This window comes from Neomonachus schauinslandi, chromosome 5 (genome assembly GCF_002201575.2).
Source record: "Neomonachus schauinslandi chromosome 5, ASM220157v2, whole genome shotgun sequence".
Classification (NCBI taxonomy): domain Eukaryota; kingdom Metazoa; phylum Chordata; class Mammalia; order Carnivora; family Phocidae; genus Neomonachus; species Neomonachus schauinslandi.
The window spans coordinates 143,369,345-143,387,407 of NC_058407.1; the positions used below are offsets into that span (position 1 = coordinate 143,369,345).

An 18,063-nucleotide genomic window follows, 5' to 3' on the forward strand; every position below is an offset into this window, starting at 1 on the left:
GTCCAGATTTAAGTCCCCAAGCAAAGGATTTTCAGCCTAGAAATGTTCCACTTCAAAGACTTTATCTCATACATCTGTTTACCTTCGCCTCCCCTTTTGGTTGCAATTCACTTTCCTTCTCTCTTCTCCTTTCCCTATCTGTCTTATCAGATTTCACTCCATCCTTGCCCACATTTGGCCTTAATTTTTATCTGTGTCCTTCCCTGCCCCATGGAAGGAATGCAGCTCAGCTTTGATGGAACCTGTGGGGGATTTTGCTCTTCAAATAGGATCAGAACTTGATTATGTGCTTAAAACTGCACTTCCTCAATAAATTAGTTCCCATTCTATTGCATGGAAAGTCTACCCAAGAACAGCTCCCCCAAGGCAGGAAGTGATAAGACAGCCCTTGTAGGAGAAGCCCCCGACCTCTGCACATCATGGGAGAAAGACAAGGTTTGAATATTTGGCTCTGGATCAATTTCATAGGGAAAGTTCTGGGCTGCCATCATTCATACATGGACAACTCAAAACATCAGCAACAATAAGCCACTCTGGGCACTGACTGTGCCAGGCACTGTGCAAAACACTTTGCATCTCCTTGAATCCTCATAAAAATGTTCAAGCATTCTCTTCGTTATAGAAATTATGAAACCAAGGCTTTCTGGAGAGTTTATCTCCTCCCTCATATCACAGAACTGGTATGTGAAAAATTGGTTTATTATATAAACGTCTTTTTTCTAACCTCAAAGCCCACACTTTCCATCACCTTGCTGTGCAGCTTCCTCAGTAGGACTAGACCAGGACTTGCCTGCCATGTCTTCTATCCTTGAGGTCACAGAGGATGAAAATAATTAATAAAAATATCTTTGCATGTAATATTACCTGCTGCATGCCAGACTCCGTGTTGGGATCATTGCATGTTTACAGAGCTTATAACTTCGGAGGATAAGTGTCATTTTCCTCATTTTTCAGATAAATTAGAAATCTAGTGATATTATTTTGCCCAAGGTTGCTGACTTCAAAAGTTAAAGAGCTGGGTCCAAAGCCAAATCTCTGTGATTTCAAAGCCCATTCCACTTTATTACAAGTTACCTCCCACACAGATGCGTTAGTTAATCCAATATCTTGGATTAATGGCTCTTAACTGGGAGTAATTTTATACCCCAGGAGAATTGGGCAACTTCTGGAGACATTTTCCATTGTCATATCTTGGGGGCATGGGGTTGTTCACTACTGGCATCTAAAGAGTGGAGGCCAAGGATGCTGTAAAACATCCCACAATGCACAGGACAGCCCCCACCACAAAGAATAATCTGGCTTAACATGTTGATAATGCTGACGTTGAGATTTGAGCTCCTGCTCAAGATGGAGAAGCATCTGTAGTTATCAAAGACAATCCAAGAACTTAAAGAGAGACATTCGCCCAAATGCTTCCTTTTCTGGGCATTACTCTGTGATTTTTGACTCCAGAAGGGAAAAGCATAAAGCTTGATTTTATGCTGCAGAGCTGTGTTGGGGGTCCACAAGACCATCTTCAGTCTCTGTGTTTGGTTGGATGTGCTCATGGGACTCAAAAAGGCTCTTATAGTCACAGTTCTGATTTATTACAAAGCAATACGGATTAAAAATCAGCAAAGGGGAAGAACACAAGAGATGGGATCCAGAAGAAACCGGACAGAAGCCTCTGGGTGTGCCATCCAGGTGGAAGTATACGATGTGCTTAACTTTACCGGCTTTGGTGTCTGACAACACACACAAAGTGTTGCCAGACAGGAGTCAGTCCGCTTCCTGGGAGGTGGTCACAGGGATGCAGAGCCCCTGTGTGAGTGATATCAGCTACTCAAACCTTAGCCCAAAGAGCAAGAGTAAGCATTCACCATAAATCACATTGCTACGGTAAACTATCTTATCAAACTGGCCATGTGTGGCCCAAGGCCTCAGGCATCCAAAAACAGTTTTATCAGGTAGACTATTCCAAGGGTTTAGAACTCATCTGCCGGGAGCTGTCCAAGGGCCAGTCCTGAAGAATGTGCAGGGTTTGAGCAGCCCAGGCCTGCTGAGTTAACCCTTTCCCGCACAACAGAAGGAGGAGGAGGAGGAGAAGCAGAAGGAGAAGAAGCTTGCAAGCTCAGGAAAAAAAAAAAAATATATATATATATATGTATATATATTCGATGGTAGTGGTGAGGAGGAGGGGGAGGGTGGTATAAGACAAGACAAACCACTGTGTTTGTTGGTTCTAGGAGAAAAGATCAAGCTGGAGTCAGTTATTAAAGAGGAAAAAAATGTGTGCATTTTTCACTTCAAGCAGAGGTCTGCAAATTTCAGTAAAGGGCCAGTCTGTGAATAGGTTCAGCTGTGTGGGCCAACAGTCTCCCCCAGCCACTCACCTCTGCCGCTGTAATGCAGGAGTAACAACAGACAACGCATAAATGAGTGTGCACGGCTGTGTCCCAGTAATGCTTTAAGGACACAGAGATTTAAATTTCATATAATTTTCATGGGTCATCAAAGAGTTGTCCTCACCCCATCCCCAGCTGTGTAAAATTGTGAAAGTCACGGCCCTCCTTCGCTGACCCTGGCTTAAAGAGTCCAGATTTGCTGAACTCAAAGCCACCAGCTTATACCCTGGGGAGGTTTTTTTAGCATTGCATTGTGGTAGCAATTACACAATCCCGCATGAACCCATGAGATTAGCTGCTTGTCATTCTGCCGCATCATGTTCATCAAGGAAGGGCCAAAGAGAGAGGCCGTGTATAAAGTTGCACATACCCCTGGCTTTTGTTAATTCATCCTTTAGCTCAGAGTTACAGTGCTGAAGGCCTGTAAAGTGCCAGGCACTGTGCATGTGCTGGGGAAGTACCTCTTCCCCCAAGAATTGCTTAGAGCATTGAAGGATACAAACTTAGTGTATAATAAATAATGATACCTGCCTGCCAGAACACTAAAAAAATAATAACCCTCTCTGTATTAAGAGCCAGAGAACAGGGGGTACTAATTGGGTTTTGAAGGATAAGTAAGAGTTCTCCTGGGAAGAAAATGAAGAAAGATCTTTGTAGGGGTGAGTAAGGAGGACTTTGGTAGAGTCCAAAGGAGCTTCTCAATCTTTATCTTCAGAATCCATTGAGAAGTCCTAAAAAAAAAAAAAAAAAAAACCAGGTGCCTGATCTTCACTGGATATAGAAATTTCTGAGGCAGGGGTGCCTGGGTGGCTCAGTCGGTTAGGCGTCTGCCTTCGGCTCAGGTCATGATCCCAGGGTCCTGAAATCAAGCCCCGCACCGGGCTCCCTGCTCAGCGGGGAGCCTGCTTCTCCCTCTGACCCTACCTCCTCTCATGTGCTCTCTCTGTCTCTCTCAAATAAATAAACGGAATCTTTAAAAAAAAAAAGAAAGAAAGAAAGAAATTTCTGAGGCAAAATCAGATTTCCCCAAAAGGCTGAGAAATAAGTTGCAAAAGACCTGATAATCCTGTATAAAGGAATGAGGGTTCTGTATTTCATCCTTTGAGTGGCAGGCAACCATTGAAAACTCTGAAAAAAAATATATTCAAAAAACAAAATAAAACAAACAAGAACACCCGGTAATGAGTTAGCTTGCGTATCTACACTTAAAACAAATAATAGTCTTACCATGAGAACTCTTTCAAATATGTGAACCCAGTCCTGAAAAACTGAAAGAGGTAAAACCAAATTAGCAACTTCTCACCCATCCGAGAGATCGGGCTCCTGAAAGACCCCAGGATTACCAAACCAGTGCCCCAACACCAAAGCTGTGATCAAACTCATTTCCTGGTTGTGTCCTGATCTCTTCCTAGGAAAACAAATTACCAGAGATCTTAAAAATGACATGAGTTCATTTTTTAAAATATGTTAACTTGTGTCGCCATTCTATTATAAACTATTTAGTTTGGATGGTCTTGTACTTCCCACTTTTAAGGTTCTTTTCAAAATTTATAGTTCAGCGTTATTAGCCCAACCAATTAAGCTGTGTGTAAATAAAGACAAATTGGCCAAATATTATTTAATACCTTGTATGTTAATTATATGTAGGTACTCCTTCTCCAAGTATCAAATGAAGCTGTCTTTTTAAAAATGTAGTGTAGAAGAACCAACACACAAATAGCAAAATCCTACTTAAATTAACTACATTGGTGACAGTTAATGCATTTCTAGAACTTCAATGGACCTGTTACAACCCATTGCAGTCGAAATATTGTTTTATGAAAAATTAATAAAGCCAGTGGAAAATGGAACCCAGCATCTGCATTAGCTGTTCACACCAAAAGAATCAGCCAGAATTAATTATGCCGTATGCTACATTCTAATGAGTTTTTCATTAAACAATATACCATGATGGAAACTAAACAAGGATTATTCAGAGAATAATACCAAAGGGTGTTTTTTTGTTTTTTGTTTTTTGGAGGAGATTAAATTAGTTAATGGGTTACACATTTAAACCCGACGCAAAGGTTAATCAATGTACACTTATCATGGTGTTAAACCCAGTATCATTTTAAAAAACACGAACACCCCAATATCACTGATACTTCCTCTGGGAAAAAAGATGAGTCTATTTGTGCATTTCTAGTATTTGTTTGATATGCACGATATTGTAAAGACTGAAACCTTCCATATTAATTCCCTGTCATTTTTGAAAACCATTTTCACCAGCTAAAATATTCTTTTGCTTTCAGCCCACGGTGTGTGTGTGTGTGTGTGTGTGTGTGTGTGTGTGTGTGTGCGTGGTGTGGGAAGCATGTTTAAACAAATGTATCTGATTACTCTTTGGGAGATTCAGAGTTGAAGTATATTTTCTGCTCTTACCAAAAAGAGTGGGGTCAGGAGTTTAAACCTAATCTGGGATATGGAAGGGGACTCAAGATGAAACTCTTCCCCCATTCCACAAATATTTCTAGTCCCTCCTAAAATACAACTCCATACTAGCAAGTGAAATAGAAGAGGGGGCCCAAGGGAAGCCTGTCGGGAGGGATTTTTGGACTCCTGCAGTATCTCAGGGGTTCTTGTCCCTAGGAAGAAGAGAGAGAGAGAAGAGAGAGAGGGAGGAAGGCATTCTGGGTTCTTTGCAGAGACTTGTAAACTCCACAGATTTCAGCTAAAACACAGTTTCTATTTTTTTTCCCATTCATCATAATTTGCAGACGAAAATACCTTTCTGAGCTGGGAGATAAATGTGCAGTTGGAAGGGACCCATCTCAGTTATAGGGAGGAACGCCCTCTCCCTGTCATCCTGCATGGCCCTGCCACATGGGAATGCAGGCCCAAACCCATGTGGCCCCATCCCCTGATTCCTCAAGAGAAGCCAGACATCGGTCTTGTGACATTAAACCTCCCCAGTTTAAATGTTGATGATTAATTCCCAATCTTAAAATGTTCTCCATTAAATCTGTTATGGTTAGTATTCTGTCCAGGACATGGCCAAACCCAACAGTTTGGCAGCCATCCATTTGCTCTTCAAGGAACAATGGAACAAAATAAATCCCTCAAGTGCTGTATTTTGAGATTCATAAAAATAGTAATAGTTAATAGCCCATTATTATTATTACCGAGATCACTTATTACCTACAAATTGTCAACCCCTTCCATGTAACAGATATGATCCCTACAATAATTCTCAGTGAAGTAGATTTTTTTTTTTTGGTCCCCATCTTACAGATGTGAAAGGGAAGTCTGGGACCTTAACTGACTTCCCCAAGGTCAAAGAAACTTACAGTCACTGAGGTCAGAACATAAAACTAAGGATAAAATTCCCCAAACCCATACTTCTTCAGCTGCACTGTCAGGCCTTGAGAGTTCCCTATTTTTCCTCTTTCTGTGTTTCCTTCCTGCCTGTCTTAGTGCGATCTTGCAAGTGGGATTTTCTTATCTATAGAAGCTACATCCTGCCCAGAGGCTTCCTTGGTGGGATTTAAAACCCTATCACAGATTCTTAAAAGTGATCATGAGGTTCTAGCCAACATCCTTAGTCTGGAAGAGCCAGGGGTTTCCAGCCAGAAGGCAACTGAGGAACTGTTCAAAGTGGCTTAGTGCAAATGGGGTTGGTTGGTGGATATTTATCGCTCCACGGTTGGAGAGGATGTTTAAACACCTCAAGACCAAGTATCACTATAAATAAGCTGATGTAGCTCCGTGAGTGAGTCTGAGCTTTGGAGTTACACCAAGCTGGCTGAGATTTCAGTTTTGTCTCATATTTTTCTCTCTCTGGGCTTTATTTTCCTTGTGTGTTTGATAAGAAAAAAAATCATAATGTGTGTACAGCGTACCTGGCTCAGTACCTGAAACTCAGTGGCATCTTAATGATCCCTCCCATTAATATTAGCTGTAACTTGACGTTCTTTATGTCATCCCTAGCATTTTACTATCGTTGGCAGCGTGGGCATCCCCTGGGAGCTCACTGGAAATGCAGATTCTCATGCCCCACCCCAGGCCTACCAGATGAGAATATTCATTTTAGAATGGCCCCCAAGTAATTCAGTGCCTATTAGAATTTTAGAAACAAAGGCTCTAGGGTAGCCCTTACCTAAATACTAATAGCCACAACCCTGAAGGAGATAAAACGTATTGCCATGGTTTTTGTTGTAGTTAAATTGCTTGCCTTCCACAAATACCTTATGGAACAATTTTTTCTAGTTGTTTTATTATCTTGAACAACAATGAATTAGAAAGAAATTTTTGGCAAGCATTCAAAGAACATGCCTTTAATTTTTTTGGTTGTTTTTAACAAAATAATTGAAATAATAATTTATTATTATTATAATTCGTGACAGCTTCCCAGGGAGGGGCTAATGTTGTTCTGACAATCACTATTAGTGTCTTCCAAACAGAAAGGGGACATTAGAACAGGGGTCAGCAAACCTTTTCTGTAAAGGTCCAGAGAGTGAATATTTTAGCCTTTGTGGACAATAAGGTCTCTGTTGTAAATACTCAGTTCCGTCTTGCAGCATAAGATAAGTCATAAATAATACGTAAATGAACAAGTGTGGCTCTGTTCCAATAACTCTTTATAGATACTGAAATTTGAATTTTATGTGATTTTTCACGTCACCAAATATTAGTCTTCTATAGATTGTTTTTCAACCAGATAAAAATGTAAAAAACATTCTTAGATCACAGGCCATACGAAAAAAGTGGTAGACTGGATTTGGCAGAAAGCCTGTAGTTTGCCTACACATGATTTGGAAGATTAGCCTTCAATCCGTGTGTCCCAGGGATCTGTTTCGTTTGATCTGCATTCAGCACCATAAGATTTCTATCTCTGTGACCTTGGGCAAGATTCTAAAACTCTCTCTGTCTCAGAATCCTCATCTATTATATAGATGTAATGATAGTACCTGTCTTACAGGGCTAAGAGTAGGGGATAATCCAAATTAAACAGTGAATGCGTTTGCTTGGTGCTTTTTGGGTAATTAGTAAGCCATTTTTTGAATCATTACTGTTGATGTGCTCAGAATCACATTGAGTCAATTGAATATTTTCTGTAAAAATCACTATTAGTTGAATTTTGGAGGCAGGAGAGCTAGAGTGGTTCAAGTAAGTCATTACATTTTTTAAACAACAAAAAATCGGGGAAAACTTTGTATAGAGATTCTTTGTAGTATTCCTGCAACTTTTTTTTGTATAGTCTGAAATTATGTCAAAAAGAAAAGTGAAAAGAAAAAAACCCACAAAATCATGTATTTCTTTTTATTATGAAAGTCAAAACTTGCATCATAAATTGGAGTGAGAGATTATCTACAATCTATACAGATTTACTTCAGGGCTCCTTTAAATATGGAAATCCCCTGGCACAATTAAAACATGATTCACTTTATAAGAATTAAGTATACATCCAACAGTTTTCTACAACATCTGTGCCTCAATGGAAATACCTCTGTATTTAAAGCTCGACCATAACCCTTCAGAGAGGCTCATCTTACAGGCATGTATAAAAGCATTAAGTATTAGCTGTGAAAATATTCTTACATGGATTAGCTCAACGCCAGTCTATGTTCAAAAATGCGTAACCACAAAAAGCATCCACAACCCAAGAGGGCTTTGGATAAATGTGTCCATTGGAAGCAGTAACCTCCATGGGCAGGGAGTAGCACACAGCAACCTCCCAGACCTCTGTATCTAACAGGAATTTGCTTCCTGTATGACCCTCATGTAGTACAGTGCCTCACTGATCCTCAGGGCAGAGCTCATTAGGAGGCAGGTGGATATATTAGTCTGTTTGGGCTGCCATGACAAAGCACCACAGGCTGGGGGGCTTATACAACAGAAATGGATGTTCTCACAGTTCTGGAGGCTAGAAGTCCAAGATCAAGGAGTTGGCAGGGTTGGTTTCTTCAGAGGCCTCTCTCCTTGACTTGTAGACGGCTGTCAACTCCCCAAGTCCTCACATGGTCTTCCCTCTGTGTCTCTGTCATAATTTACTCTTCTTATAAGGACATCAGTCACATGGAATCAGGGTCTACCCTCATGGCCTAACTTTAACCTAATTAGCTCTCTAAAGATCCTATCTCCGAATACAGTCACATCTTGTACTGGGGGTTAGGACTTCAATGTATGTATGAATGTGGAGTATATACACTTCAGTCCATAATAGTAGGGCAGGAATGGGTAGGCCTTCTTTTGGATGGGAAACCAAGAGTGGCCTTGCTAGGATTATGCTGTCCGTGATCTTCTGTACCTTCTTTACCAGCCCACCTCCAGAGAGTCTGACAGAATAGTTAGGACTGGGAAGTTATTCTTTGTGTTCAAAATGCTACAAAGGAAAGGCAAAATTTGTCGATGCACAAAATAACAATGATAAGAAGTAAATAAGCTCTTCCCCTTTGCCCACAGAAGTACTCAAACCAGGGATATTCAGCCATTTTTACTTTTTTTCCTAAAGATGTGGAGATGCCCTTGGGCCTGGATTAATCAAAGTGCATCCAGAGCAGGACAGTCACCTGGGTTGCTGATCAGAAATGCAGATTTCTGACCAGCTGAGTCACAGTCTTTCAGGGTGGAGCCTTTGAAGGCATCCCATGTGAGTTCTCCCCAGTGGATTCTTAAAGTCTCACAGGCTTTGAAAACCTCCAATTTTAGGAAGGCAAGAACTCACAGCCTTGAGGTTTGAGGGACTGGCTCTCCTCCAGTGTTTCTCAAAGTATGGTCTCCTGACAACACGAGAGCTTGTTGAAAATGCAAGTTCTCAACTCCATCCCAGACCTATGGGATCAGTCCAAAACTCTGGGAGTGGGACCTAGCATTCTGTGTTGAACAAATCCCCTAGGTGATGCTGATGATGCAGGTGATTTTACGAACCCATGGGGGACTGAGGGCACCCCTTTCTGAAAGTACCAGTCCTATGAAGAAGACGTTTGCAGGTTTCTCTTACGGTGAACTAAGAGCTCAGAACTTGTTCTTTCAATTATGACAAGAGTTTTCCTGTTTTTATTCTAATTTAAAAATATATTTTAAAAATCATTCTGTAACAATGGAAGCAGGAAAGAGTCAATGATAAAGTGAATCATGTTCTAGGAGCCTAGATAGCTTTGTTTCCCACCTGGAATTTGCCTCTGACGGATGCTAAGGCTTTTCATAAACCACATCCTTGTTCTGTGCCATTTTTTCCCCATCTCTAAAGAGGGACTAGTACTACCTGACCCTTCTTATTAGGGAGGAACAACTGTAGTGTAAAAATGTGTGGGGAAATATTAAATCAAAAAATTCTTTTTTTTTTGTATAAAATGAAAGTACTATTTTTGTAGTGATTACTATTACTATGAAACATTTTTAATTATGACTGCAATATGTTATAGAAATGTGGAATAGACATTTTGCCAGTCATAATAGTCATGTTTCATAAAAACTGTGCCAAAACTACTTTTAAATTTTATTGATCTCAGCAAGCAAAGTAAATAACCATAGGGTCTCAGGTTTGGGGATCAATTCAGACTCCTTCCTTTATTCCCTTTCTTGTGTATGTATTTGTTCCTGAACCTACAAGTACTAAAAAAGACAGCATGTCATTCTTTTGAAGGGCACAGGGGGCTCAGCGGGCATGCCCCAGAACCCACACGGTGCCTGGCACACAATAGATGCCAATCCGCATTTGCAGAATGAATGGCAGCCCTCGCAGGCCACCTTTTCTTAGCTGAGCACTCGCGACAGAGTAGCTGTCTAATGACCTCCTGCATTCATTCACCATTTGCCTGTGGGATTTTTCCTCTCAGCCCTCTTTGCCGACTCACAAGGCCTAGTGAGAAAAGCTGGACCCCAGCAAAGGGCTCTGTTTGCACGTGACTCTGGATCAGCACACAGATGCTTTCGGAGGCTCAGACAGCACATGCCCCTCTCAGAACCTTCCACAGCAGGTGTTCCTGAATCCCTATTGGCTCTCAGAAAATTCATAAAGTGTGGTTGTTTTTCTTTGTGCCTTTAATTTTTTTTTCATTTCATTTCAGTAGCAATAAGAGCATTCTTCTCCAAGTGTTCTAACTCTTCATCTTCTAGCTAATGAAGTGAGTCAGCCACTCCCAGTTGCTAGGCAGTTGGGGTGGTTTTTTTGACATTTTTTTTTTTCTTTCTTTCTTTCTTTTTTTTTTTTGTGTGGAATTCAGAAAAAACAGGACGGGCCTAGTCATTCACCCTGGGCTGGCTTGGTGCTCTGCCTCTTCAGTACTAAAATGGAAGGGCAGGCATTCAAAAGAGCCTTCCTCTTCTTCCTTTCCCTCTTGCATCCTAATTTTATTTCTTGCAAGTGCAACATGGCTGCCTGTCCAGAACCCTCTGGTTCCTCTTGTCAGGCACCCCCTGCCTCTCAGCCTAGGTCCCTGGACCCATGGGTATGAAAGAGGACTAAGACATGACTCCTGACCTCTTGGAGTTCAGAGCATCCATGGGAAGACACTCATTTGATAGATCATTACAACACAATTTAGAAAAGCAGAGGAAGGAAGCTGAACTTGGCAGGTGGAGGCAAATAGATCTGGTTTCTAGGAGGAGAAGCTGCTGCCGAGTCCGGAAGGGAATCATCTAGGGGAAGGGGCAGGGCTTCCAGGGAGAATTATCCTCCATAAAGGCAGAGGTGTGAAAAGGCACCATTGTCCCAGTTGGTTTGAGTCCAATTTCCTCACCTAGGAGTTGGCAGCAGAGTACAAAGTTGAGAGGCCTCCTCTTCCCTATCTGTGATGGGAATCACCCCTTTGAGGCTTCTCCCTGCCCATCGAGGGGCCAGGAATGACCCCCAGAGCTGTGGGGAGTCTCCAGTGAAGAAGAAAGGGTTGGGTTGCCCCATCTGTACATGGACCTTGGCTCACCCTCTCGCAGCTGGAGGATTCCTGATCCTGCCCGCGAGGGGCCCTGTGCATATCGTGCGGGAATTTGGGATGCTGATGAGTGAGTGTGACAGACTTTGCAAAGGCTCTGATGATTCCAAAGTTTCAATCTGCCACATGGAGCCAGTTCCTGCCAGGCACAGATATGAGCTGCTCAGATTTCATGTGAAGCTGCATGAGTCAACCTTAAAAGAACCAGAGAAGAGGAGGAAGCAAGTGAATCCCATAGAGAGGGCTCGTAACTGCACCTGGACTTTAGGCATGCGCATCCCCAGCAATAAACAAGGGGCAGAAGAAGGCACCATCAAGAACGATTGGTTGGACAAAGCACTATTTTTAGCCAGGAAAACAGAAATGAGGAGGTCTTTAAAAACATAATAATTTAATCAAATTCATTAATCCTTCTGAGAGTCAGGTATTTTGCTAGGGGCTGGGAATAGATGAGTATGGTTTGGCTCTGACATAAGGGAGCTCATTGTGGCTGAGACCAATATGTAAATGAAAAGTTGCAGGACATTGTGACAAAGGATCTACTAGGGAGACTTTTTTTTTTTTTTTAAGTAGGCTGCACGCCCAGCATGGCACTCAGCGTGGGGCTTGAACTCACGACTTTGAGATCAAGACCTGAGCCAGGATCAAGAGTTAGAGGCTTAACTGACTAAGCCACCCAGGCACACCTAGGGAGATTTTTTTTTTTTTTATTCTTTTAAGTGTGATGGGAGCATAGAAGGGGGAGTGATCCGTTAGCTCCTGGGGACTGGGAAAAGAGGCAGCTTCTAAATGACATAGTAGGAATTGCGGTGGGGTCTTTCTTTAAAATTAAACCCCATGAAATTCCCAGCGTTCAATCCTATTTGACATAAAGAGGTCAATTTCCTATGGTTTAACCTAACAGTAGGATCAGGAATGGCATGGAGGTTTCATGCCATCCACCAACTCTAATCAAACGGTAGCAACTGCCTAGAAGCTGTGTTAAGGATGATTCTGAGGATCCCAGGATAATAGGAAAGGACACTTGGAAATTGATGAATGGTCTGTCCTGGCTAGGGAATGGTGGCTAGTGGTTTAAATTGAACACAGTTGCCATCTTTAAATTATAAGCAGGAAAGCCCCCTTTCCCCACCTCCCTCAAAAGCCTTTGTTTGTTTTTTAAACAAACACACATGACTGGCCCCTGCCCAAAAAATGCATGGAGGTTACAGTGTTCTTTGCCTCTTGGTTTCTGTTTAATTCAAAGCTTTCTCTTAAGAAAAGATCACAAAGGCCTAAGAGAACATACAATAAGTACTTTGCAAATTAAATTAGAGGATTTTTTTAGGTAAAATAAAAAGCAAGTCCTGTGACAGTATAGATTTTGTTTAACAAAGGTCAAAATTATTGCATAAAGAATTTTTTTTTTTCACGACCAAGAGGACATCCAAAGAAGTTATTTCAATACAGTTTCTCGGGATCTACAGCATAAGAGCATTAGGAAAGCTTCATTATGCCCTGCTAGGATTTAGCTTCCTAGAGGGAATCTGTGTTGTGTCCCAACGGGATTCTCTAAATTGCATTGAGAGTGTTGAAAATTGACCCTAAGGTTTTAACCGCACACTACTGAAATGTCCTTCTGGATATGTTTTTGCTACAACCATGCTATTTTTCTTTCAATACCAAGGCACCCCCCAAGAAACTTTAGGTTTCATTTTAAAAGTGGTTTTTAACCAGGGGTGGACACGAGAGACCCATGGAGTTTTCTCACATGCTGATTTGGCAGAAACATCCTATAGAAACATTCGTTTCTCTCTAAGGTTTTAGCAGTGAGCAAGAACATAAGGATGAATGGCCTCTGCAAAGTCAGACGAAGTACTCATTGATAAAGCAGGGTGGGGGTCAGGGCGTGTCCTTGGGGTGGGTATGCCACTCCTGTTGGTTGATTTTAGACCCCACACCCCCACGATCTGGTGTTCAGTCTGTTTGCTGTTAATTACCATACTGTGCCAGTTTCTTGCCAAAACTGGAAATACTTACCGGGAAGAAATTAGACCATGCAAAGTCCCATCTTATATGTTGGGTTAAACTTTTTAAATAAAATAGAGAAAAGAAAGAACCATCAGTTTAGCAAAGGCTGATCATGACTCAGGCCCAACCAGACTCTGAATACATTTACCACCAAGAGAAGGTCAGTCAATTTCACTCTTACATCCAGGCTCTGGTGGGGGCTGTCCAGCTATAAGCGTAGGATACCAGGGTAAATGTCAGAAGGACCAGGGACATTCCTTCAGATAGAACTTCTGTCCACGGGCTGCTTCTCCTTGTCACAGAATGGGAGGCTGAGTTGGTGACGGAGGGCCCACTTAGGGATTTTAATCCATCTTTGCTTTATCTGGAAATAATGGACAAAAGCTAGGGAAACACGGGGAACAGAGGGTAGAAGTGGAATTCGCAGAAGGCTCCTCAGCCCTCCTCAGAGGATCCATCTATTCTGGCTCCGTACCTGAAGGAGGGGGAGCAGTGGTCCTGGAGACCACCTCTGGAACTGTTTGGTTTTTTTAGTTCAGGAAAGATGGCTAGCCTTTAAGGGTTCACATGGCAGTCCCTCTGTGTTTGGCAGACCCCCACTCACTCTGCAAGTTTTAACTACACTTCTGTTGACCTTGGGAAAGATACTAAAGGATTATAGAACCCCTTAGCTAGCACTAGGGCAGGTCTTCAAAGATGTGGGTGAGCTCACATCAAGGCAAGCTTCTTCTCATGGGGAAAGCTTTCTGTTGTGGTCACGGCAGGAGAACCCAAAACTCAAAACCAAATGGAGGCAAGTGAACAGAAACCACAGGAATGCATTTCCATCATCAGTAATGGGCTGACAACTCCTTAAAAGTCTCTCTCTTTCTTTTCAAAGTCTGAGTGTGAGCTTTGTAGCAGCAGGAGAGAGAATTGATACCCTGAGGATCCCTGACCCTGCTCATCCTTGGAGTGGGCGGTGGTTCAAAACACATCACAGATTGAGGAGATAGCTCAGGATTCCACCCTTCCTCTCTGCTGTAAAATTCCATTGTGCCAGGATAAGCCCAGTGCCCTTTGATTTAAATCAGGCAGACGACAGTGAGCTCTGCAGTGCAGGCTTGGTGAGGCCACCTCTCCGGCTGGAAGGCTGAGAGCTTTCGGGAAGAAATGAGATACACAGAAGCCAAAGATGGTCTCAACCCAAGCCCAGCGTGGGTCCGAGGTGGGCCACGCGGAAGGTGAAAGTTGCATTCATTTCTTCCCCACCGGACTTCTGTTCTTCCCCTGAAGAATTGATTCAGATGGGGGAGGGGGGTGGGGTGATGAAAAGTTTTCTCCAAACATAGCAGTTCACGTGCTTCCCCTTTACTAAGTGACGATTACATACCAGCCCCTGCCCCGGGCACATCTCTAGCCATACAATTCACAATGCTTCCTGGAGGTAGGTATATTCACCCCATTTTCCAGATGGGCATCCCAAGGCACAGAGAGGTAGAGTGGCTTACCAAGGTCACACAGCTAAGTGGCCTCTGAGCCAGGCTTGTCATCTAGTTCTCTCTGATACTTCTCGAGCCCCCTTTGGCGTATGCCATGCTGCCACCATCACTGATCTGAAACTGGGTCCTGGGGCCGCCAGACCCCGCTGCGGGAACCCCAGGTGACACAGAGTGGCCCGTGCTTGGAGGGCTGGGGGGTGGGCTCCTGACCCCCTTTGGCTAAGCCAGGGGGCCGCCACGGGTGTCCCTGTCACGTGCACGGGGATGTGGCTTACATTTTCATTTCTTTGCCTTTCTGTTGGCGTTGCTGCGATCTCTCAGGTGTAGTGTGCTTGTTCCCGAACCAGGTACCATCTATCTCTCTCTCTTCCGTAGGCACGGTGCTGTTATGCCAGGCAAACCAGGAGGGATCTTCCATGTACAGTGCCCCCAGTTCACTTGTATATACTTCCGCAAGTAAGCCCGCTGTTGTGGCTCTCCCTTTGTTTTGTGATATAAGTCTGAGTCCAGTCACCTTCCCTGCCATGTAAGTTCTTCTCCTACCCTCCCTCTCAGCTCCACCCTCCCTGTGGCTCTCCACAAGATGAGGTTGGTTCTCATAAGCATGTTTCTGTGTTCCCTGTCACCTTAGCATCGAACCCCTTTGCTCATTATGTCCGAACGCTCACTTCCCAGATATCCCAGTCATCCTTTGTTAAGACCTGGAAGGATCGAGTCCAATGGATGGGACATGGGGCATTGGTCTGGGGGTGGGGGAGGCGCATGGGGGGGTTGGAGCTAAAGCTCACTGCCTGCCTTCTATCATAGCTTTGCAAATTAACGTGAAAATAATTGAGGCAACATACACAGGCCAGCCGAGTGGCCCCCTTGCCTAACAAAACGTGCTTGATTGTTACTCTTGAGCACCATTTTCTCACAGTGGAAAATAACGACTTGTTTGCAAGGCTCTTCTGCCCTTTACTATGTGATTGCATTGAGCATGAGGAGGAGAGAGAAGAATGTGGTTCTCCCCCATTTAACGGGGTGGGGGGAACAACAAGAAAAGGCACTTTGATTGATAGGAATATAGCCATCAAGTGCCAGGGGGAGAAGACCAAAAATAAATATGGAAGATAGATCACAATGTTGACATGGAAAAACCAAGGATCTCTCTGCCTGGGATGGATGCTCCAGGGTGGAAAATGCCCCACCCCGACCCCAGTTCCCAGAACAGGTTGAACAATTACTGTTCTCATGGATTCCATCGTGGTGCCCCCAGCTGGTTTGCCCCTCCTCAGAAAGACCCCCAGACACAGCTCATACCTTCTCATCTATTTCAAGCCTATAAGACACCACGCTGTGAAATCCCCATAACTACAAAATTGGTCCTCATTGGGATCAGTGCTCAAGAGTGAGTATGGGGATGGGAGAAGGTGGGCTGCTGGAGACCAGCTAGAGAAGGGGTGGTGGTGATGGAGAGCAGCAGTAATGGGTGCGTGATGATTAGGAGGATGAGAGACAGAGGGGAATCCTCCCCGAGTGCCAAGATCAAGCATCTCAATTCCCAAAGGCTCAGAAAAACCAAACTCTTTGCTGGGGGGCACAGGTTATAAGCAGTCATCAGAAACCAAAAACGTGACTGTGAGAATCCTGACGGTTTCTGAAGGTGCCAGGTTATGGGGGCAGCCAGGTGTTCTTCCCAACCAGCATAGCACCTTCAACAGCAGGTTGGGCATACATTAAATGCAAAGTATCTTCCTGTGTCCCCGAGAAGCCAGAATCTAACCATACCGGCAAGAAGTGGTTCTTTCTAAGTGTATAGACATTGCCCCCTTTGGGTGGTATAAATGTGTGTGCATGTATCTTGTAGAATTAAGATGCTAGTACACATTTTCACATGTTCAACCTTGTTTCATCCTCAAAATCTGCACCAGGTAGGTATTATAATGTTTGCTTTACAGCAGAGGAATGGAGGGGTACTGAGGCGGAGTGATAACCCAGGATCACACAGCCACGATATGGTGGATTTGGTTTTCAAACCTGGGAAATTATTCAACTTTTGACTGCTTTTCTGGCTCCATTTGACTCTAAATATCATCATCATTCCCTTGTCTCTCTCCCCCACCTTCTCTATAAATGTTATTTTCTGAAGAAACATTGGCGACCCAAAACTTAACCACAGTTGAGTTCCAGAGAGTTACTTTGTTTTATTCTGTAACATCGTTGTCCTATAGAACTGTCTAAGATGAAATGTTCCGTATCTGCGCTGTCCAGTACGTGGGCTCGTGGGACAGAGGCACTGACTTTTTTATTTAATTTAATGTTAATTAATGTTATTCTAATTAACCACATGGGGCTAATGGCTACCATAATGGAAAGCATGGCTCTCAATGATCATATGAAATATGCATTTCTACTTCAGTTCTCTGTTCAAATTAATTCCAAATAAGGGCTGGTTTGAATTGGTATAGCCATTCTAAGGCAGCTTTGGGGGAAATGTGTATCATCAATATCAAATGTGGAAATCTATCACAAATTCTTCATATTAAAATAGGGGAAATATCCAGAGGAGACAGTGTCATCCGAAGCAGGGGTCAGCAAACTACAGCCCAGGGGCCAAATCCAGCCCACAGCCTGTTTTTGTAAAGCTTGTGAGCTAAGAATGGGTCTTAGAATTTTTGAAAATTGTAGAAACGGAACAGAAACAAAACACAACATGTGACAGAGACAGGTGGACCACGAAGCCTAAAATATTGTCATTCCAGCTCTTTACAGAAAAAGTGTGTTGATCTCAGATATAAAGGGTCTGTTTTATTATTGAAAATCCAAAATGACAATATCAGTTCACTGTTTATACATTTTTTTCCTTAGTTTAAAAGTAAAAATATATAATAATTACAGAAATTGTTTAATGTGTGTCCAACACCCTTCATTTTTAAATTGCATAATCAATCATAGTACCTACACATTTTTCATCCTATTATTTTCACTGATTATCATGTCATGTGCACTTTATGAAAATACATTAAGGGCCTCATAATATTCTATCATTTCACAATATTACATTTTAATCAACCCCCCCATTGTTGGTAGGAATTTTTCAGAAATATTAAAGAAATGTCCTTGTATATAGTAGTGTTAAAGAAAACAACAATTAATAAATAGTTGATTGTCCTACCCCATAACAAAGCAAAATGAAACAAAAACCTAGTTTCTTCCAATAAGAATCTTCACTTGTTGATCCCTTAAGCAATGGTATCCAGACTGACAAGCCCAGTGAGTGTTTCTCGTATGGAC

General features: G+C 42.8%; 1 protein-coding gene across 4 annotated transcripts in view; it reads left to right on the forward strand.

The window, feature by feature from the left end:
* The window catches only part of RBFOX1 (RNA binding fox-1 homolog 1), a 332,921-nt gene that overhangs the window by 239,786 nt on the left and 75,072 nt on the right, over positions 1-18,063 (forward strand). For 3 of the 4 annotated variants that reach the window (XM_021698134.1, XM_021698135.1, XM_021698136.1), the window contains one exon: positions 15,163-15,243. The exons of the other annotated variant lie outside the window; for it this stretch is intronic. In XM_021698134.1, the coding sequence (XP_021553809.1) occupies positions 15,163-15,243 (81 nt within the window). The remainder of the gene's footprint in view (positions 1-15,162; positions 15,244-18,063) is intronic. 4 annotated transcript variants of the gene reach the window in all.